This window comes from Garra rufa, chromosome 19 (assembly GCF_049309525.1).
Source record: "Garra rufa chromosome 19, GarRuf1.0, whole genome shotgun sequence".
Classification (NCBI taxonomy): domain Eukaryota; kingdom Metazoa; phylum Chordata; class Actinopteri; order Cypriniformes; family Cyprinidae; genus Garra; species Garra rufa.
Window position 1 is genome coordinate 32,646,650 of NC_133379.1, and position 23,317 is coordinate 32,669,966.

A 23,317-nucleotide genomic window follows, 5' to 3' on the forward strand; every position below is an offset into this window, starting at 1 on the left:
ATTTTCATCTTCCAAGGACTATTAGCTGCCTGTCAAGTGTTATTATTGTTACTACATACCTTGTACTTTACAAGAAATACACTGTTTTTCTTCTGTAGTCTCCATGACTGAATTTGGATCTGTTGGAGCAATTTTTGGAGGTTGTGTTGTTGGATCTGAAACCGAGATATTAGCAAAAACATTAGAGAAACACATATCATCAAGTGATATTTTTGTACATTTTTATCTGTTGTTTTGTTTGCTTTTCAGTAAAAATATCTCAACAACCTTTTTACAGTGCTTTTACATTTTACACTTCTGAAGAATCAGCAAACAAATGCAGAAGTGATCACTGTTTCTAATTTAACCTTATATAAAGCTTATAAAATTAAACAGTCAGATGTTCACCTGGTTCTCCTTTAATTTCTGTCAGCTCTCCAAAGATGAGTCTATTGTTGTTCATGGCTGCGCAGGTGTACAAACCACTGTCTGTTGTTTTCTTGAAAGACTGAATGGTCAAACTAACTTTATAAGCATTTTTGTTCACTTTGTATTTTTTATTATCAGCATTAGCTTTTTCTTCTGTGCCTTTAACAGAAAACAAGTACTTTGCACCACTTGTGCTGATTTGAAACCAGAATGTAATGGCGCCAGATATTTTGGGGTCACAATTGACTGTTACATCCTGTCCTTCATACATGTAGTTAAATGCAGAGCCCCCTGGAACAAATAAAATGGTCTAGTTTGAAAAAAAAAAAAAACTAAACTTTTCAATTCATGTGTGAACCAATACCATCTAAAAACGATTAGAGTAGTAAAACAAAATCATTACTTTATTCAGGCTAAATCTGAGTGATTATTTTGACCGTCCTTTACTTCAAATCTCAAATATTTCCTATAAATGTAAATGCATTTTAATACTATTAACAAGAAAATGTTACTCACCATAGACGAGGGACAAAATAGCACAAAATATAATGCGTATTTGATGCATTTTTTCCAATGTCAGCCCAGACGCTAAGTTCCTCTACAAATATAGGAACACACTTCTGAAAGGATGAAAAAGCTCACAAGATCACATAGCGTACCACAAACCCACGTGCAAGAATAACAAAACACCTCTCTAGTGGCCTTGTACAAGTACTGTTTATTTCGTTATTTGTCTGTATTTACAGGCAGGTCCAGTTTTTGTCGAGCTGCATGGCCGAAAAGCTGATTCCCAAAACAAACCATACAAAAAGGTAAGAGTCAGTACACACGTTGATAGGCATTATGTGGATGCTGAACATTCATTTTCAGGACAAAGACATCTAGAAGTATCACTAAGTATCACATTTTCAGATCAAATACAGTGGCTTAGCTTCTGAACGGCAGCAGAGAGCAACACAAACTCACACTACAGTAAAAACGGTTGACACACAAGCACATGTCTTGCATATGTTCATATTAATTGATCTGCATTGTTTGAGCACAATCCGCTGAGGACTCACAACATACACAATTCAGTATTACTCTTATTGTCCACATGGTGGTGCTCGGCCACAAAGCAACTTTGTGTTATTTACATATTTATAATGAGGTTCGTACTATCGCTGATAGCCAGCAGATGGCATATTTCTATTTTAAACAGATTACAATGCAAGGTGACACCTAAACATGATGTAATTCAAAGCTTAAAGATGCTTTTGTGATCATTTTTACCTCACTTTAAATCTTGATAAGCCCCATTTAATAAATCTACATTGAAGCAAAACATACAATATTTCACTAGGTACAGATTAAGATCAAAAACCATGTAAAGAAAAACAGTCTGTCAGCGTTACTGATAAAAAGACATGATGACTATAAAAATGATCTAAATTCGAAACAAAAATAATGATGTTTTGAACATTTTCATTGAAGGATCAAAAAAATTCAGATTTAAGGCTGTACAGTCTGAATAGTCATGAAGAAAGAAACTGCTTTTAAATGTGCTTATTGAGAAGAAATTAAATCAAAGATATCTTTAACCAGTATACTGGACTTTCCTGCATCTTTACTGGAGCTAGAAGTGGTTGTTGGGCAGTTTAGCATGGCCAGCAGGTCTTGGTCTGAAAATGATAAATTGAGATTGTTGATCAGAAATAGGATCACGTTAATGACACACTGCAAGAAAAAAAAAGAGAGAACGACTTACTGTCTTTTGTAATGATGGGGACATCGTCTCGTTCTCATACCTGGAGAGGAATTAAACATTTTATGAAGATTTTACTAAAATCTATATCTATAAACACACACACACACACACACACACACACACACACACACACACGCACGCACGCACACATCCACAACATTAATACATTGTTTTAAATAAATTAAACTGCAATTAAAATTTTCAACAAAATTAAGAAAAAAATGTATCCAAAAATAAAGCAGTTTCTATGAACATGTAATGAGTAAATTGGTAATATATGCATATATGTGATTAAAATGTATGCATATATTATATATGGAAATATGTAAATGTAAAACTAAATTAGCGCCCTCTCCTATGGAGCTCGATGTATGACCAGAGCCCTCTGTCATTTGTTTAGTATTAGCGGGAACACATTTTCAAAATGCCACCTATATGTGCTCTCTACTGCAGGTATGTTATTATTAATAATATAAATGTATAAAATATAAGTTATATATAGCTTATTCTTATAAACCAGTCCACATATTTACATATTTGCTTGTGTGTTTGTCTAGTTTTGTTCTAAATAAATAATTGTGTAGTAGTATTTCTATTTTACAGCTATATATCTTACACATACTGTTTCTTAACATTTATGATTGTGGATTTGCATTTCTTGTATTTAAGCCCTAAATTTAACTTAAGAGTAACTGTATGTAATTGCATATTTGTTCCAAAACTTATTTGGCCCATAATCAGTTTTTCCAAAAATGTGCAGTTAAAAAAATTACCATTTTTTTTTTGTAGTATGCATGATTTAAAAGATGGATGCGACTTACGGTTGCAGTACAAAATTGTGAAGATCAGCAGAATGAGTAGAACTCCACAACCACAGCCTAAAGTTGACAATATCCAAATCTCACAGTTGATGCTGGGCTTCGGGGCTGTGAACATATACACGGCCTAATTATTACAGCGCTGTTGGATTTTATAACACACACACACACACACACACACACACACACACACACACACACACACACACACACACACACACACACACAGGTTTACATGTTTTATGGGGACATTCCATAGGCGTAATGGTTTTTATACTGTACAAACCGTATTTTCTATGGCCCTACACCTACCCTACACCTAAACCTAGCCCTCACAGGAGATTTTGCACACTTTTACTTCCTCAAAAAAACTCATTGTGCATGATTTATAACCCTGTTTCCTCATGGGGACCTAAGAAATGTCCCCACAAGGTCAAAATCTACTGCTATTACTATCCTTGTGGGGACATTTGGTCCCCGCAATGTGATGAATACGAGGTACACACACACACACACACACACACACACACACACACACACACACACACACACACACACACACGCACACACGCATAAATGCTATGTATATAAACACATAGTCAAACAAACCTTTTGAACATTTACACTGTGCTTTTGTCATAGTCACCGTTGGTGTAATTTCTGGTTGTACTGGAGCAGTTGTTCGAGGTGTTGTTGTTGGATCTGTAACAAAGATGCAAGCAACTATGATCCCCTATATTCTTGTTTTTTGTTTGCATTTTCAGTGAAAATATCTAAACAACATTAAAACAAGATACATTTGAGAATCAAATATTTGTAATATATTAAGAGTTGTTTTCAAAGAATATAGATTAAACTTTGTACTCCATTAGCATTGTTTCAAAATAAACCATAGATTTTTTTCTTTAAAAAAAAAATACATTTGCCAATAAAGTAACAAAAATGAACTTAATTCACATTAAAATTCACGATGATTACAAATTAAATTATTATCTCAATTAATTTTATTTTTGTGTAGATAGATCAATAGATAGATAGAATGAAAAACTGTGAGAATACTGATTAAGAAAATAATTTCTGCAATGTGCATTATTTACTTGACTCTTTTGAAGTGTCAGCAGACAAATGCAGATGTGAAATAATTTATCATTAATCATAATATTTAGAAAAAGCATTTTCTCACCTGCTTCTCCTTTAATTTCTGTCAGGTCTCCAAAGATGAGTCTATTGTTGTTCATGGCTGCGCAGGTGTAAAAACCACTGTCTGTTGTTTTCTTGAAAGACTGAATGGTCAAACTAACTTTATCCGCATTTTTGTTCACTTTGTATTTTGTCTTATCAGCATTAGCCTTTTCTTCTGTGCCTTTAACAGAAAACAAGTACTTTGCACCACTTGTGTTGATTTGAAACCAGAATGTAATGGCGCCAGATATTTTGGGGTCACAATGAACAGGTACCTCCACTCCTTCTTTGTAGATGGGATTTGCAAAGCCCCCTAGAGACAAAGAAATAATTTAATATGAAGAAAAACAAGACTTTAGTCCATGTTTAAACCAATACCTCCTGGAACAGATATATTTTTTATGTGGTTGTATTAAAAGATATCTACATAACTAAATTCCTCTGCACACTGTGATGCAAAAATAGAACTTGTTTTACTATTGAGTTAACTGAAACTTAGCTTTTCATATATTTAAACATGTCAGTATAAATGTATATCATAATTTCTGTACTGTATCATAATTTCCATTCAATTTCTATGTAAAAAAAAAAAAGCTAAAAGTTGAATTTAAAAAGTATTACTTTACAGAAATAAAACCTACAATAAAATTACTCTAAACTATATATAAAATAATGTACAAATATTTACTTCTAGACAAAATCTGAGTCATTATTTTTGCTCTGTTCAAAAGATTTCGAGCGATCTGTTACACGTAATTGTAAATACCTAAAACATTTCCTATATTGTAAATACAATACAATATTATATACAAGAAAATGTTCTACTCACTATTGAAGAAGGACAAAATCACACAAAATCCAATGTATATTTGATACATTTTTTCAATTCTCCGCACAAACGTTCAGTTCTTCTACAACACCAGGAACAATACAACTAAAAGGAAGAAAAAAAATCTCCCCGTCTGCCCCTCCCAAACCCTCACTTTCCTTTTCATGGTTTTCAACAGAGAAATTTGCACTTAAGAAATTAAATATCAAAATGTATATTTGTTTTGTTGCTTCTAAAATACATCAACTATTTGATCAAATCTAAAAAAATATATATATAAAATTTAAAAATGAGTAGTCCTCAAAAAATTGTCGAGAAAAAATTTAAAATGAATAAAGAAAATTGAATGACTGCAAGATGGACAAACAGCATAAAAATGTCGAAATTCAAATTTTAGTGTAAAAGTATACCATTTAGATTGAGTAAAGGATAAGGTTTATTTCTCTATTTCTCTCATTTTGTCTTCATTAGTTACAATCCTGTGAAACAAAAACCTGAAAAACAATTTCCGTATAAATGTATAGAAAACAGATAGATAGATAGATAGACAGACAGACAGACAGATGCTAACATGCTAACATAAACTGTAAAAAATTAATCATTAAATAATTTGTGTGCAAGAAAGTATCCCAGGTAAGGCAAAAAAGATTAAGTTAGGCTGTCAACATCATCTCACTACATGAACTGGTAGAAAATGAAGTAGAATTCTGTCAGAATTTTATAGAATCTATCAGTGTGGATAATTTTTTAAAATTCGGTCTATAAAACAGGTGGTTGTTGTTTTGTACGTGGCGTGTCGTATTGCCAGTGCAGTGGTGCAGCATGCTTGCACCTGAAGGGGGTCTGCATGCACGAGCAGCAGCTCTTTGATTGCGTGTCAAACCGCATGTGACGCTCTGAGTGGGGCTGCAGGCTACATGTACAACTTCGATGGAGACTTTGGCCCTGTAACGTTCAGTCAGCTTTGAAAATATGACGTTAGGGTGTGTAAAGGCTATTATATACAGTATGCACGGAATGTTTGTTTGTGTGGCGTCTACGCAATTTGTTCTTTCAAGTGTTTAAGATCTATTTATGCACAACTATGAAGTGTGAATATTCTCACGCTCACTTTCAAAGACATGTACGTTTCTTTCACTCTCATTCACTCACATCTTAAAATCGTACTCAGGAGAATACACAGTAGGGTTACAAATGCTGAATTAAAAATAGGCCTACTCATTGAACCACCTTGTAGTTGAATGTGGAAGAAAGAACTACGGGCAAAACTTCCGGTTCATTAGCCATAAAATTTACAAATAGCTGCGCTCACTCTAATGGGAAAAGTGAGGTGGATAGATGGATACACACTTAAAGGAGTAGTTCACTTTCAGAACAAAACTTTACAGATAATGTAATCACCCCTTTGTCATCCAAGATGTTCATGTCTTTCTTTTTTCAGTCGTAAGGAAATTATGTTTTTTGAGGAAAACATTTCAGGCTTTCTCTCCATATAGTGGACTTCTATGGTGCCCCCGAGTTTGAACTTACAAAATGCAGCTTCAAATGGCTCTAAACGATCACAGCCGAGGAAAGAAGGGTCTTATCTAGCAACATGATTGGTTATTTAAAAAATAACAATTTATTTATTCATTTTCTCCTCCAACTTCAAAATCGTCCTACATCGTTGTTTTACCTTTTTTTTTGTAAAGGGTATTTTATTTTATTTGCATGCTCACTTTGTAAACACTGGGTCAGTACTTCTGGAGCGATGTAGGACGTTTTTGAAGTTGGAGAAGAAAATGAGATGGGAGTTTTTCGACATACCCTAACTGTCATGAACAGGAATACACAGAGTTCACACAGAGCTAGACAAGATGAGCATTTCAGATTAAAAAGTATATAAGTTGTAAATGTTTTTAGAAAATAACCGATCGTTTCGCTAGATAAGACCCTTCTTCCTCAGCTGGGATCATTTAGAGCCCTTTGAAGCTGCATTTAAACTGCATTTTGGAAGTTCAAACACGGAGGGCACCATAGAAGTCCATTATATGGAGAGAAATCCTGAAATGTTTTCCTCAAAAAACTGAAGAAAGAAAGACATGAACATCTTGGATGACAAGGGAGTGAGTACATTATCTGTAATTTTTTTTTGTTCTGAAAGTGAACTACTCCTTTAAGCGAAATTGACCTCACTTTTATGAGCCTTAATTTCCTTATAATTCTAATTAAATGGGTGTCATGGTGATTAGTGGATGTATGAATTCAGTTTTTACTCCTAAAAATAAAGGCTCCAAAAGGGTGTTTTTGCAGTGATGCCATAGAGGAACATTTCAGTGAACAGTTCAGTCCTTAGAAGAACCATTTTGAAGAACATTTTAAAAATCTAAAGTACCTATAATCTAAAGACTATAAAGAACCTTTTCTGCTTTTGAAAGGTTTCATGGATGTTCAAGGTTCTTCATAGAACCATCACTGCCAATAAAGAACCTTTATTTTTAAGGGTGTATAGTTAATGTGAGAACCAGAAAGTAACACTTTTTGTTTTTATGTAAGACTGCTGGCGATTTAAAATCTTCATTTTGTCAAATGTTTTACTTGAAAAGTGTGTTTGTGCTATCTTATCTCTGTGGGAAAAACTCAAAAAGGTCTGCAGTATCACCTGACAGGATCACAATATATGTTTCCCAAGAAGAGTGGAAAGAACTTTCTTACAATACCGCTTTGTAAGAAAGGGCTTCAGACCACCTTTGATCTGTAATCTGTAGGCGTTCATCGAGTCTCCAAATAAGAATGATGCTGGCTGCCCACGGTTTCATCACTAGCAACAGCGCCACCTTTCTTCTGTATTTCGCAACACGGCCTGACGTCATGAAGCCTACGTACCTTTACGTCGCTTGGAAATTAACGTAACATTCACATAGGTCATGTAGTTACACAGTGGAAATATGAGTTTATGACATTAGCAACAAAAACAAATCGGTTGAGGAACCTATATAAAAATTATGGTAAAAATAAAATAAATCATAACAAGATTTTTTTTTTAAATAATAACGTTTGCTGTTGTTTTTACATTTAATGCTACTTTGTTTTTTTTTGTTTTTTTTAATAAATAATAATCATAATAGTATAACTTTCATTAACTAAATAACTGTTTCATAAAAACTACACTTATTATTATTACATTATAATTGAGAATGATTATAATATAATTGCATCTTAAAATTACACAAAAGAATGATAATTTCGTTATAAGAATATAGGTGTATTATAATGTTGTTTTATTAAAATGTTTAATATTTAATTATTATTATTACTACTAAATTACTAAATAATAATAATAATACATAATAGAACATCAACAAAACAATAATAATTTTGTTATTATAATAATATTTAAATATTTTAACAATTATTATTATTATTATCGTTGTTGTTGTTTACACAGGTCAATTGTGATTTTGCAACATGACAAAGTTTCCTAGATATTTCTTTTCTATATAAATAAATCAAAATAGTCTAAATTAATAATAATAATAATAATAACAACAACAATAATAATAATACAATTACATAATAAAACTGCAAAAAATTAATGTATTATGATGTTATTTGTAATACAAATATTTAATATTTTATTATTATTAAAGTTGTTGATGTTTACACAGGTACAATGTGAGTTGGTAAAATTACACATTTTTCAAGATAATAATAATAATAACAATAAAATGGCAACACAACAATAATATATATTTTTATTATTATTATAAATACTTTTAAATAATATTTAAATCTGTTTTTAATATTTTTAAATATTTAAATATTAAATCAATGAACTGTAATAATATTTACATATTTTTATTTTTATTTATCATAATTTAATGTATTAATAATAATGTTTAATGTTGTATTCTTATTCTTATTATTTTAAATAAATGAAAATAGTCTAAATAATAATATTATTAATAAAATAATAATACAATTACATCATAAAACTGCAACAAAACAATATACAGTACATTTTGTATTACATATTTGTGTTATAAATGAATAATGTATTTATTAATATGTGAAATAATTACTTGTAATATTTTATTATTGTTATTATTTTTATTATTATTGTTGTTGTTTTTGTTGTTTACACCGGTACAGTTTGCAACATTATAAAGTTTCCTTGATATTTATTTTCTATATAAATAAATCAAAATAGACTAAATAATAATAATAATACTAAAGTTGTATCATAAAACTGCAACAACACAATAATTATTTTGTTAAAATAATGTATTTCAATAATATTTTTAATAATAATATTTATTATTTATTGTTATTATTACTACTATAATTATTATCGTTTTTGTTTACATAGTTACAATGTGAGTTTGCAACATTACAAAGTTTCCTAGATATTTATATTCTATATAAAAAAATTAAAAGCTAATTATTATTATTATTATTATTATTATTATTATTAATAATAATAATAATAATAATAATAATAACAATACAAGTACATCATTCAATTGCAACAAAAGAATAAACATTTGTTATAATAAATAATACATTTTATTAAGTGTCATTTTATTCAAATATATATTTCAATGTTTGTGAACAGCTGACGTAAAGATACAGTACTGAATATAATAAAGAAAAACACATTCTTTTTAACACTTTTTTTTTTTCTTAATCAAAAACAACACTAAAAAACATTGCCCTATCTTTAAAGGGAGATTCTGTTTTTTTATATCTGGCAGGTGGGTGTTCAGGAAGACCTCCAGTCAAACGGAGAGACGGTTTATGTCAGGCAGTCCACCCTCAGTTTCCATGGCCCCCCATTATAGCTTTGAGTCACTTTCTCAGTGTGGGTATATTTCTCATCATTCACTGATTTCTTACCTGGGGATCCCTGTCTGACTCACCAAAAGAACCTGATCTTAGAGATGTGGGTCTCAGACCCAAAACACAGCCCAGAGACAGAGGTGAAGGTGAGGGGGATGGGGGTTACCTGGGGATTCCTTGGAGGAAGAGGGCCAACTCATCCTCACGCACACCACAACAGAGGAATATTACATGAAGCAAAACAGCTGCCCACTCCAGAGATCTCAGTTTAGAGAGTCAACAGTAAAAACAGACTTTCAGTCACTGCAGCATTAGGATTGTCTTCAGTTCAGGTGATTCAAACACTATATCCATCAAACTGAAGTATAGAGGGAGGGTACTTACAACACATCATAACCTAATGTAAGTACAACTGGCTTCGTTTTTATACCTTCTTGTTCAGCTGAGACTTGACTCGTGGTCTCAGTGGTGTACTGTATATGCTAAAATAATAATAGTAATTTCTGAACTTATCATTTCTCCTTTAGATTCTTTATATGCTTCTCAAATCCCAGTTAGAAGAGCTGTAGACCCGTATCACAAAGTAGAAGTGCACTTTACAGAAATGGGATGATTTGAATTGATTTTAATCAGTTCTCAGTTTAGAAGACACAGAATCAACCTGATACTGCAATGTTTGTCGTTAAGTTAAATGAGAAGTGAACAGTGTAAAGGGTGTACAAACATAATAGAAAACAGAAAATCGAAAGCAATTAGTGTCTGAACGCCACCTGCACTCTGTACACTTCACGGAAATGTATTCACGACAGGATTTGTTTTATAGGTCCTCATAATTTTGTCTATCAGCACTGCCTTGTTTCGGAACATTGTACACTTGTGTGATTGTACATTACTTCAATATTATTGCATAATGATAATGATTCATTGCATAAGGATAATGATTCTGTTTATAAATACAGTCAAAACTAAATGTATTCAGACACCTTCAACATTTCTCACATTATCACAGTTTATTCACGATAGTTTAGAGAAGGGTATACAATTATGACAATAACTAAATTGTTAAATTGTTTCAGAACAAATTCATCTTGATAATCACAAATTAATTACAGTCAAATCAAAATTTATTCAGACTCCTTCAACTTTTCTCATATTATACCAGTTAACTCGTTATATTTTAACCCTTGTGCAACCTTATGGACATTTTTTTTCCATTTCAGTTTTGTTTTCTGTTGTAAGTGTGCCTTTGTTAATGCCAGCTGCATAAATTTTGGCTCAGATGTTTATTTTTATTGAAAGTTTAATATTTCACCCTCATTTCCTTCAACAAATCAATTTTACCCTCCGTACAAAAAATACTCACACTCAGGACCTTAAGGACAAAAATGTCCACATTGAAACCCATTAAAACTGCAATTTTTTAACCCAGGACTATTTGACCTATCGCAAGGCTTTAAATTTTAAATATTTACAATTATTTTTACTAGATTGTGCCATTTTTTTTTTTTTTTTTCAAATTTGGCATATACATTTTTTTTAACCAAAAAATCTAACACTACATAAAAATACAAATGCCTCAAAATTAATGTTGTTGTTCTTCACTGACACACCCAAGAATCTAATAAGCAAAGAAAATTTTTTTTGCTTAGCATTTAGTATATGGAAATTACTACTATTTTTAATTTTTTCATAATTTTTTTTTTTTTTTAAAAACCTGTGGCATTATGCAAACAAACCACCATTTAAAGGGTTACAATTCTGAAAATGAATGAATGTTTGGTATCTATGGATAGAACAGATGCTGGATAAAAAAATCGACATCAGTAAAAGTGGAAAAAATTATTTCAGTTTTTGTGTACACTGTAAAAAATTAACATGAATTTAACGGTAAAAAACTGAAAAAAATGCTACGGTAAAAACCTGTGAAATGGTTAACTGTAAGTTCCCCTTCTATATACGGTGAAAAACTGTGTTGGACATTGCATACTATACTTTTATGGTAGTATACCGTTTTTGGAAGTTAAAAAGAACGTCTTTATGGTATTTACCTGTAAATTTAAGTGAAAACCATAAACCATAAAACATTGCTACCATATTTTTTTTACGTTAAACTTCTGGCAACCACAGCTGCCAGTATTTTACCGTAAATTTTATGATTTTTTTTTTTTTTTTTTTTTTTTTTTTTTACAGTGTAACTTTTTTTTTGATGCACAAGGGTTAAACTGTTTCAGAACAAATTCATCTTGATAATGTCAGGTAACTTTAATAGAAAGGTATGTAACAAAACATAGTCAGGTCAAAGTGTCAAATCCTATTTTTGGTCCCCAATTTTACTGGTAGTTCACTGTATGAAGAATTTTTGGGTATGTTAGTTTACTTGATTTTGCTATCTTTACTTACATAAATTAACTAGTGTCCTGCACCCACTAGTAAAAATTATATCTGGTGTCTGAGTAATTTTGGGTTTGACTGTATATTCTGCTATAAAAATGTATGTAACCTTGTATTATTTTAGCTCGCACACACACACACACACACACACACACACACACACACACACACACACACACACACACACACAAGATGGTAAATTTTTTAGAATAATGTTTCTTTCTCTTTCAAAAATAATGTTTTTCCTTTGACCTTTGTTGTACTTCATCTATTTTTGAAAGCCCTAGAAAATTAATGAACTGATACAAATTCTAAAATATTTTACTTATGATTTCTAAAATGACCTTTGTTTAATAATGAGATCTGATTGTTAAGAGTACAGGTATTATTCATGTCAGATTGTGTCTTGAGATTCTGAGTGCAGATGCTAATCGGTAGAGACAAAGATCACAAAGAAAGCCAACAAAGTGCCACCAGGAACAAGTACTTTGGTTCTTTTTTTCTGAATATTTGCACGCTGTAAGCAAAACCTAAAGCTAGCACTCAAACAAAATATGTATTATGTATTCATTTTTGCATGTGATAATATCCACTTTTTTAAGATTAAATGTATATTCACAGAAATGTATATACTACATCAACTTTTAAAAAATTAATGAACTGATGCAATTTATAAAATATATTTAAAATTTCTAAAATGACCTTTGTTTAATAATGAGATCTGAGTGTTAAGAATATTAAATCCTGTTTAATGTAATATATGTACTAATATTGTATTATTCATTTGCTGTAATTTCTCCCCCGTCATAGCCGAAGGTGTTTGGTTTTGTGACCCAAAATGGATTCCACCTACTTGAGGCATAGAACAAAGACAAATTCGACTAAACGTGGTAATTAAGAAGATACATTTTGCACACAGTGTAACACAGTGTTTTTGAATCTGAGTTGATGAAAATTGTAATGCTTTTTATACAAATGACTGTATTTCATGTCAGATTGTGTCATGTCTTGAGATTCTGAGTACAGATGCTAATAGGTAAAGACAAAGATCACAAAGAAAGCCAACAAAATGCCACCAAGAAAAAGTACTTTGGTTCTTTTTTTCTGAATATTTGCACGCTGTAAGCAAAAGATATATTATGTATTCATTTTTGCATTTGATAATATCTACTTTTTTAAGATTAAATGTATTTTCAGATTTTTCAAGCCGACTTTCCTGATATTTGCTGTGAGTAATGTGCTATGCATGGTGAATTTCTTTCTTTGCTTTAAATTAGGAAGAATGAAAGAATTGAAAACAATTGTAGTGATGTTTTATAAAACATTTGCCTAATGTAACTGAAATATTTTCAAATTGTGTGCACTTTCCAGTTTTGTATTGAAATAAATAATGCTAGATGCATGAATATGTAGGCTACTCTGCTTGCTCGGTGGAAAAAAAAGAATTCATTAAACATTTATACATGTCATTTTCTACAATTAATAAAAAAAAATGTATGTTTTAGAATAATGTTTCTTTCTCTTTCAAAAATAATGACCTTTGTTTATACTCTCTTTTTTTTGAAAATTAATTATCTGATAAAACGTTGCTGTAGTACAGAGACTGAACTAAGTGTAATGGAGGTTTTATGTTAAGAGTCTGTGTCTGTGACGCTCTCCATGCGGCAAGGTCTGTGGTTTCTCTGTGGTGGTTTTGTTTTAGTGTAGCGCTGAGGAGCTCAAAGTTGAACGAGCGATGCGCGAGAGATAATGCTCTGTCTTTTTGCACAGGAAGGGGTTTATTCATTTGCCTCAAAGTATCAGGAAGAACAGCTGCACATTCAAATTGAATGGCAGCACAGTTTCTCTCATACCCACATCTTTTTTTTTTGGTTTATTTAAGAGACCTTTTATTCATTTTTTGACTGTATTTGTTTTTCCCTATAGATCTTTTAATTTGAAATGTTAAAATTATCCAGATTTGTCTTGTGTTTGTCTTGTATTTGAGACAATAAAAATACTTTTTACTGGAGTTTCTACTGTGTGATTTTTAGTGGCTATATTAAGTCACTTCTTCTCAGTTTCTCACAGGTGTCCTTGCAGAGTAACCACAGGTGTAGTTCATCACATTAACTAACATGTACATATACTATAGGTAGTCTATTGATACATAAGACATTTTTCACGGTAATTAAAGTTTCAAGCTGTAATGAGACAATATCAGTCAATATAGTTTCATAACGGGAACACACCCCCTCAGAGAGAACTTGATAACGCCCAAACACATAAACCAACACACCCTCAGATATGTAAGTCGGGGGACACCATAAAACCCCTACAAAACAAACAAGTGTCATCAGAGAAATAACCCACAGAAACGCTCAATAAAACAATTTAAACTTGATTAAAATAACTATTTAATGAGCATAACATAAAAGCATAAAATGACAGCTTATGAGATAAAAGAACGTAATTACAAAACTGTACAGCTCTAGTTTAATTCAGTCAAGTCAGACAATGGACAGTTGCTTGAATAATGTCTGATGTAACACTGTAAACCTCGGAATTTTAGCTATTCTTTTTTATTTACACATTTTTTTACATTCTCAAACCCAATGTATTTGATATTTGTGAAGCCATGACAAAATTTCAGAGATATCCACATGTCCACACTCTGGAGAGAAAAGGACCAGCACCTGCAAATGAACAAAAAAATAGAAACTATTATAAATTCAAACCAGATATAATGTTTAAGATTTTACTTTATCGGTACAGGACACTATAGTTCATTTATGTAAGTGGGGATAGCAAAATAAAGTGAACTGTGACATATTATACCCATAAATTCTTAAAACAGTCGACTACCAGTAAAACTAATACAAATTTGGGACCAAAAACTTTGACACTTTGACCTGACCATGTTTTTTTACGTACATTTCTATCAAGGTTATCTGACATTATGAAGAGGAATTTGGTCTGATAGTTTAACTTATCTTGAGTTCTAGTCATATTTTATTACCATATTCTAAACTGTAGAGAAAATGTTGAAGGTGTCTGAAAAAATTTAGGTTTCCCTGTATATGACAAAGATTGTATTTAAACCTTTTAATGGTAAGTCATATTTTTATCCAAATGTAGATACTTACATTTGTTTGATGAAGAGTCTGTTCTTCCACCTCATCGCAACGCATTCGTCCTATGAAGAAAATGACACAGTAACTATTTAAGAAGTTACAAAATCTCTTAAATCTCATGATACTGGCAGAAATAGGCTATCAAATGATTTAAGTGTTTATCAAAGTTTCACTGAGTCTTAGAAGTCTAACTGCGAACACAGAGCCAATGCAGACACATATGTAAAGGGTTTTGATGCGAGATCCCAGTGTCACAAGTGAACGTTAACTCAGCAATAAACTTTCTGTTTAGTTGCTAACTTTAATGTTTGAAAAGCATACAGATCATCGAAGAGACATTTTAGACATAGAAATAATATTCATTTAATTATTTAATTTATAAAAAAACATAAATTTCAGCATGTAGCTGCTGGTTTTTCAACTTACTTGGCAAATCGATGTCTGCACTTCTTAGGTAGACCTGTTGTCCCAATGTAAAAAAAAATGAATTTATTATAAAATAAATCGACCCTGGACCACAAAACCAGTCTTAAGTAGCACGGGTATATTTGTAGCAATAGCCAACAATACATCGTACGGGTCAGGATTATTGATTTTTCTTTTATGCCAAAAATCATTAGGATAATAAGATCATGTTCCATGAAGATATTTGTACATTTCCTACCGTAAATATATTAAAACTTAATTTTTTATTAGTAATATGCATTGCTAAGAACTTCATTTGAACACCCTGAGATTCCAGATATTCAAATAGTATTTCAGCCATATCCTAACTAACCACACATTAATGGAAAGCTTGTTTATTTAGCTTTCAGATGATGTTTCAAAAAATGTACCCTCATGACTTTGTGGTCCAGGGTCACATTTAAGTTAATTCTGCTACACTTATTATATGGTAAACTGTTTACATTGAACTATACTCTAAGTATTTCAGTAACTCACAATTGTTTTTTTTACAGGGTATCTGAACATCTAAAACAATTTGTGCGAGAGTAAACATGTCACATGGCAAAACTGAAGTTTTAAAGCTCTTTTATTGACCACTGTGTTACAAAATGTGCAAGCTCTATCTATGTGTGTGTGTGTGTGTGTGTGTGTGTGTGTATATACTTACGACTGAAGTAGTAGAGTGTGCCCGCAAGTGTAATGGCCAAAAGCAGAAGAGCACCTATCGCTGGCCACAGCACCGTTTGTTCACAGCCTGCAACACAACACAAACAAACTACTGAAACAAAACAGTAAACATCAACAGCAACATCAAATAGCACGTCTCAGTTCCGCACCTTTAAGAGGGCTGGAGGGTTTGCAATAACAGGTCTTTTTGGGTTTCACCGTCTTGACCGTTGGCGGTTGAACTGTTGGAGGATTCACTAGAGAAAAAAGACAAAAACATATAAAAACCAAGTCAATTAACATGAACTTTCCAGACTAGAAGATCCTAGACAGATAAACATTGCTTTAACTAACAAAACATAAGGATTCTGAGACCAAATATCATCGGCATCTCCAATGAATTCACTTCTGATTCTCTCTTTCTCTGTTTAGTCAATTATTATAAGATCTTGAGATGTTCTAGAGCACCATGAAAGAGGAAAACATGAATATTTGGAAACATCTCCAACTTCACACCAGGTAAAGATCATCTTACTTTAGGACATAGAGATAGGAACCTCAGTGCTAGTGTGATTTTAGTATGTGACTCTGGACCACAAAACCAGTCTTAAGCAGCAATCGGAATATTTGCAGCAATAGCCAAAAATACATTGCACGGGTCAAAATTATCAATTTTTCTTTTATGCGTAAAATTATTAGGAAATTAAGTAAAGATCATGTTCCATTCAAATATTTAGTAAATTTCCTACTGAAAATATAACAATTTTTGAGTAGTCATATGCATTAAGAACTTCATTTAGACAACTTTAAAGGGCGATTTTCTCAATTTTTTGATTTTTTGCACCCTCAGATTCCAGATTTTCAAATAGTTGCATCTCGGCCAAGCCAAAGCATACATCAATGGGAAGCTTATTTAATCAGCTTTCATATGATGTATAAATCTCAATTTAAAAAAATTGACCCTTATGACTGGTTTTGTGGTCCTGCATCACATTTGACTCTGTAAACCAGTATTCGGTGTCTCAGTTTCATTGCTTTAGTCTTTTCATTCACTAGCCACCATTAACACCTTTAAAGAAGGAAATTGAAAAAAAAAAACAGGCTAGGGGACAGAGACATAGAAGGCGAGCGCTGCTATACCTCCAGGCATTATGTAATATCCGACAGGCATATCATTTTTAGTTTTAAACATGCAGGAATAGAGGCCGATTTCATCCTTCTGTAGTCCTGTTATACGCAGGGTGTAGACCACCCTCTGTCCAGAGGACGTGGAGCCCTTAAAGCGAGTGGCGTCCAGGTTTTCTCCATGTTGCTCTCTGCCAGCGCTGTTGACATACAAGAGGAACTGAAGTGTCTTTGTCCTCTCAAGGTATCGGTACCAAAAAACCTCCTGGCAGGAGTGGTCTGGACATTCGCAGGTCAGACTTTCCGAGCCATTGATTTTGGCGAAAAGAACAGACGATGTAGCCTGGAAGGTGGGGATCGCAGCCGCTTTAGGAGAAACAAAGAGAAAGTTGTGAGATTTGATTGAGATTTTCAATATCATCTGAATGATATTTAAAGGGCATCGATAGGCTCTAAACAATATTAAATCAGATATTTTACAACAGTTAAAAGAAGACAGGTTTAAAATAGATTTAGGAACTGAAAAAAAAAAAAACAGAACAGAAAAGGCTGAGAGTCCCTTTCACAATAGACCATACAGAACTAAATACACACAAGTCAGTAATTTCTTTGCTATGTGAGAATGGAAACCTGTATAGACAAAACACTTAAAGGCAATATCCTCTTGCAAAATAGTTTTCCTCTCTTATCATTGCCTACAGGAAAAAGCACCTTTCTGTCTTCACACTTTGCTTATGTGGGCATAGATTCATACGAGAAGACAAACATTATAGCTCATATGTCAGAGAACGGAAAAAAATCCATTCACACAAAATACAATATTCAGTTTGGTTTAGAATCTGAAACAGTCAGTCTTTAGCGAATCAGAGTTGTGTTTAACACTGACTTCGACAGAGTAGATCTTTCTGGAAAACCAGCAACAATCCAGACGAAACAAACAAACCAGAGCGAAAATGTTTAAATAAAAAATATAAACAGTCAGCATTTTAAGTATATGTGTATATATATTAATACATGTGTATATTTTTTTACATCAGAACATATTACGCAAATGAATGTTATGCTACATGAACTTACGTGGCTTGAAATACATTATAACACACTTTTGATAAATATACTGTTTCTTTTCAGAAACTTTTATTTAATACCAAATGTGTAAGTATTGTGTCTGCAAAATACACAAACAGTTGCTTCAAATATTTTAAAGCGCAAAAAATCTTGTAATTGCCTAAGGATGCACGCATTTCTAGGCCTTTAGCACAGCATCGATACTATCACAAAACATTATTTAAAAAAACTCTTGAAAAATGTCATCTTCTCACATTTATGACAGTTTTTAAACAAATGATATAACAACAGTCATCAATTTACTTTGACTTAATCAGACTTCCTCAAGCTGAGCTCTTATTACTGTAGTACTTATGTTTCAAGTCTGATCGCATTGAAAGTTTAACATCTCTTAAATAATATGCATTTAAATGAAAAGTTCTTACCTGGCACCCATACGAACAAACAAAAGCAGATGCAAGAGAGGGTCATCCTTGGGCGTCTGTGTGTGAGCTGTCAACTGTGTGTCTGTGTTTTCCTTTCTGTTCTTCATGTGTCACGCAGAAAGGAGGGCCTGCAGTGTGTGGGGCCAATGAACCAATTACTGACAGCCTATCAGAGAATGAGTCAGATGAAACACACAAGAAACATCAAGGAAAATTCAGGAGACTTTTCCGAAAACATGCATTTCAAGTTTCGTTACCAAGTAAATAGCAGCTACTGAGCATTGCACATTATTTAAAAAAAACCCCTCAGAAGTACAAAGTCATCTTTGAGCATGCAAAGCGACAACATTTAGGCTGATTTTGCAATGGACTGTTGTTTTTTTAGCTTTTCTATGACACTTTAAAGTCATATTCAGAGAACGAGTTGATATAATAGACATTTTGAAGACCTCAAGATATGTTATAACCAACCCATTGTAAGGGAAGTCAGACGGAGTTAAAATCGTAACATGACGTAGTTAAAATATGAACTCACATCTGAGATCTAAACTATCTGAGAATCAAAATCAATAGCTAGAACTTAACACTGGTCATTATATTATTTTTATAGTTACTGATTGTTAAAGGAATTTGTTCTTCTCTTTAATCTGAAACCAAGCGCACAGGTTTACTAAACCCTAAACGTCTTTCCTGACTTTAACCCAAATGCAGGTGTTTGACCTAAGAAACACCTGCATCTGTCCGCAGAGCATGACAGCTGGCACTGCATCAAATTAAACACAAACACATAATATAAAAACACTTGTGACAAATATCAAATACGACTAAAAAAATAAGACTTTAAAAATAAGACACATGAAAAATCACACATTCATCTCTGTAAAGAAAATACCTATAAAATTATTGAATTAACCAATACATTAATACTGACAAAGTACTGGTGGTGGCATATAATCAGCAACATTGCGCTGTGGAAAAACAAAATATGTTTCATCTTAAAGTGTTGATTTTTATCACGCCATCACGTCACTTTATGCCCCCAAAATGTGTGCCATAAGGCTCTCACAGATATATTCTGTGTAAATGCATGAATGCCCAATGTTTTAAGTTTAAATGCTGCTTTGAATATTTACATCAAAGCACAGCTGAAATAAGTTACAACCACTTTGAACTTAATTACTGATTAAGAAAACTGAAAATATTCAATTAAAATAAAGACCATAAAATCTACATAAAATTATAATAAAAAAAATATTTACAAATATTTAAAAAAAATCAGTACATTGTAGGTATACAGTTGTATCTATCATATTTAATTTTGGCTGAATTAATATTTACTTTACACTAAAGAAAGAACAAAGCACTCAGACTTCACATGAATAGATTTTTTTTTTTTCACAGTGTAAAACCGTTTACACTGCAATCACATATCGACAGAGCAGATCACAATAAGTTTATTCCAAGGCCTCTTGGTTGGACATAAACATCTTGTTCATAATAATTAAGTAAGTAAGGTTTGTTCATTAACATGCACTGAAATTTACTTCCTAGCATCATGACAGCAACCCTGAATAACTCAAAAACGTGGATGGAATCTCGGAATCCAGTCTAGTATACTGTAAGTATACTGTATACCAAAAGTATAAGTATACCAAAAGTAGGACACTTAAATCTAATCGTGATATAGACTAGTATCTGTAAATATTAAGCTGCAAAAATACAATTTAAATATGAATCCAGCATGTTCTTTGTGTCTCTGTGTGAATGGTTTAGTTTACTACAAATATACTTAAGAGTAATGAAATATACTTCCCTAATGATTTGCAATATGTGCTTTGAAGTCCCGATCTGAATCAAATGATTCACGTTCCGCACTTTGAAGTCCTGATCTGAATCAAATGATTGACGTTACGCTCTTTAAAGTCCTGATCTGAATCGAATGATTCACGTTCCGCTCAATGAATTCCGGATCTGAATCAAATTAATTGTGATACGCACTTTGAAGTCTCAATCTGAATCAAATGATTCATGATACATGATTTGAAGTTCGATTCTAAATCAAATCGTTTGTGATACACAGTGTCAAGTCCCATTCTGAATCAAATGATTCATATTATGCGCATTGAAGTCCAGATCTAAATCTAATTATTTGTGATATGCACTTTGAAGTCCTGATCTGAATTGAATGATTCACGTTCCACTCTTTGAAGTCCCAATCTGAATCAAATGAATTGTGATACGCACTTTGAAGTCTCAATCTGAATCAAATGATTTACGATACATGATTTGAAGTCCGATTCTAAATCAAATAGTTTGTGATACACACTTTCAAGTCCCGATCTGAATCAAATGATTCGTGATACACGCTCTTAAGTCACATTCTGAATCAAATGATTTGCAATACACAATTTAATTGGATCGCTTCGACACAATGTATCATTTTGCAATGCAATGGTTTAATTGATGCATTTTAGAGTTTCAAAAAGCTCTGTTGATACTGCGTTCTTGGCTTTTTTTTCTATAAAATGTATTTGTTGTTTGAAAAAACTTTTCAAAAGCATCCCTTACATAAAATTAATTAATTAATTTTTAATTAATTAATTAGAAACACTTTTGATTTATTCAAATTTAATAAATGAAACCATTCAAATGAAATACAGAAATTAATGGAAAACAGAATTTGGTCAAAATAAAAGTGAATTTGATAATAAAATAAATGTATTTCATTGGGCCTTAAAATTTACATTTTTTATAAACTTTTAATAAATTGCTGTTATCTTAAGTCTTATGATTTTGATTAATTAGACATGCTTTTTGAGTTGATTAAATTTAACCATTAAAACAGTCTACAAAAGTTAACAGGGAAAAATAAACTTAAAAAAGAATAAAATGGATTTCATAGAGCCATAAAAACTGCAGACCTGTTTCTGCACCAAAGAAGTCAAATTGTTTTTTTATTCAGAAGCCCAACATTTCTCAACGCAAAACCAACGTGCTAGTTTTCCACTCCATATTCGAGATAAACTGCACTAATGAAGTTTTTGAGTGTGTGGGACTCTAAAGCCTGAAGCTCAGAGGGGCTTGTGTGGGAGTTTTAAGCTAAAGCGTCTAAGATCTCGTTCATTGGCCTTCGTCTCTCGAGGAGGGCTGGAGGGGCTTACGGGCCCATGGAGGGGTCGTGAAGAGGGGAGGATGTGGGAGACGCACACGCCTTGGAGGTCGAGGGTACGACAAAGACACGGAGCCGAACCACACGATTCTTTGAAAACAGGAGATCTCAGGGGGCTCGAGAGAACGCTTTAGTGCGACTGTCGACGAGCTTATGTCTATGGAGGGCTTTCAACTTTGCGGTTACAAAGACTTGGAAAACAAGTTCATATAGTTCTGAGGTACAAAAGCTGTGTTTGAAGCAACAGGTGTTAGATCCACAATTTAATACAAGTGCATTTGAAGACGAAAACATGGTTAGAATTTAAAAACACTAGAATTCATCCTGCATGCAAATTAAAGGATTAGTAGACACAAAAATAAAAAATTCTGTCATCATTAACTCACCATCATGTTGTTACAGGTACACTATATTACTTAGATTTTTAAAATGAAGCAAATCAACATATTAGAATGATTTCTGAAGGATCATGACTGAAAACTGAAGTAATCCCTGCTGAAGCTTCAGCTTTGCATCACAAAAATAAATTTATAATTATTTTTAAATGTGACCAAGACAATTCGGTCAAGATACTATTTGAAATTCTGGAAACTGAGGGTGCATATATTAAAAAAAAGTTGTCCAAATTAAGTTCTTAGCAATGCATATTACTAATAAAAAAATAAGTTTTAATATGTTTACGGTAGGAAATTTATAAAACATCTTCATTGAACATGATCTTTACTTAATATCCCAATGATTTTTGGCATAAAAGAAAAATCTATATTTCACAATATTACTGTTTTACTATATTTTGATCAACCAAATGCAGCCTTGGTAAGCATAAGAGATTTAATTCAAAAATATTTGGGGAAAAAATGACTTTTTGACTGGTAGTGTATAACTGACCTTTTCTGTCAGACACAAAAGTAGAAATTTTAAACTAGTCTGCTCTACTCTATTTTATATATTGAAAGGGAAGGGGGATCTGGCATGTCTTTAAAAAATAAAAAAGGCACTAGGAATGTATCATTAAATTATTACAGTCAATAATAATTTGTGCTTGAACTGGCTTGAAATCAAAAATCAGAAAGAGTCATACAGTGGATCGATTTCACTGATGTCCAACCTC

At 32.3% G+C, this 23,317-nt stretch overlaps 2 protein-coding genes across 2 annotated transcripts; both read right to left on the minus strand.

The window, feature by feature from the left end:
* Positions 1-1,132: 1,132 nt before the first annotated feature.
* On the minus strand, positions 1,133-5,064 carry LOC141293019 (uncharacterized). Its single transcript, XM_073825065.1, has 6 exons — positions 4,985-5,064; positions 4,157-4,468; positions 3,583-3,675; positions 2,977-3,081; positions 2,156-2,195; positions 1,133-2,069 (listed from the first exon to the last, which is right to left on the minus strand). Exons 1-6 carry the CDS (start codon positions 5,031-5,033, stop codon positions 2,024-2,026), a joined length of 645 nt encoding a protein of 214 aa, XP_073681166.1. The 5' UTR covers positions 5,034-5,064; the 3' UTR covers positions 1,133-2,023.
* A 9,512-nt stretch (positions 5,065-14,576) lies between these two features.
* Positions 14,577-19,136, minus strand: LOC141292317 (uncharacterized). Its single transcript, XM_073824322.1, has 7 exons — positions 19,038-19,136; positions 17,560-17,910; positions 16,590-16,676; positions 16,421-16,507; positions 15,733-15,766; positions 15,319-15,368; positions 14,577-14,868 (listed from the first exon to the last, which is right to left on the minus strand). Exons 1-6 carry the CDS (start codon positions 19,081-19,083, stop codon positions 15,350-15,352), a joined length of 624 nt encoding a protein of 207 aa, XP_073680423.1. The 5' UTR covers positions 19,084-19,136; the 3' UTR covers positions 14,577-14,868; positions 15,319-15,349.
* Positions 19,137-23,317: the final 4,181 nt, after the last annotated feature.

What these genes read in the sequence shown, in the direction of transcription:
- LOC141293019 (XM_073825065.1), bottom strand. Translation starts at nt 5,033, where the DNA reads ATGTATCAAATATACATTGGATTTTGTGTGATTTTGTCCTTCTTCAAT. An exon ending in AGAAATTAAAGGAGAAGCAG is followed by an intron (nt 3,676 to 4,156) that starts GTGAGAAAATGC and finishes TCTTTGTTACAG; the next exon opens with ATCCAACAACAACACCTCGA. An exon ending in CACAATTTTGTACTGCAACC is followed by an intron (nt 2,196 to 2,976) that starts GTAAGTCGCATC and finishes ATTCCTCTCCAG; the next exon opens with GTATGAGAACGAGACGATGT.
- LOC141292317 (XM_073824322.1), bottom strand. Translation starts at nt 19,083, where the DNA reads ATGACCCTCTCTTGCATCTGCTTTTGTTTGTTCGTATGGGTGCCAG. An exon ending in TTTGTTCGTATGGGTGCCAG is followed by an intron (nt 17,911 to 19,037) that starts GTAAGAACTTTT and finishes TTTCTCCTAAAG; the next exon opens with CGGCTGCGATCCCCACCTTC. An exon ending in CACACTCTACTACTTCAGTC is followed by an intron (nt 15,767 to 16,420) that starts GTAAGTATATAC and finishes TTGGGACAACAG; the next exon opens with GTCTACCTAAGAAGTGCAGA.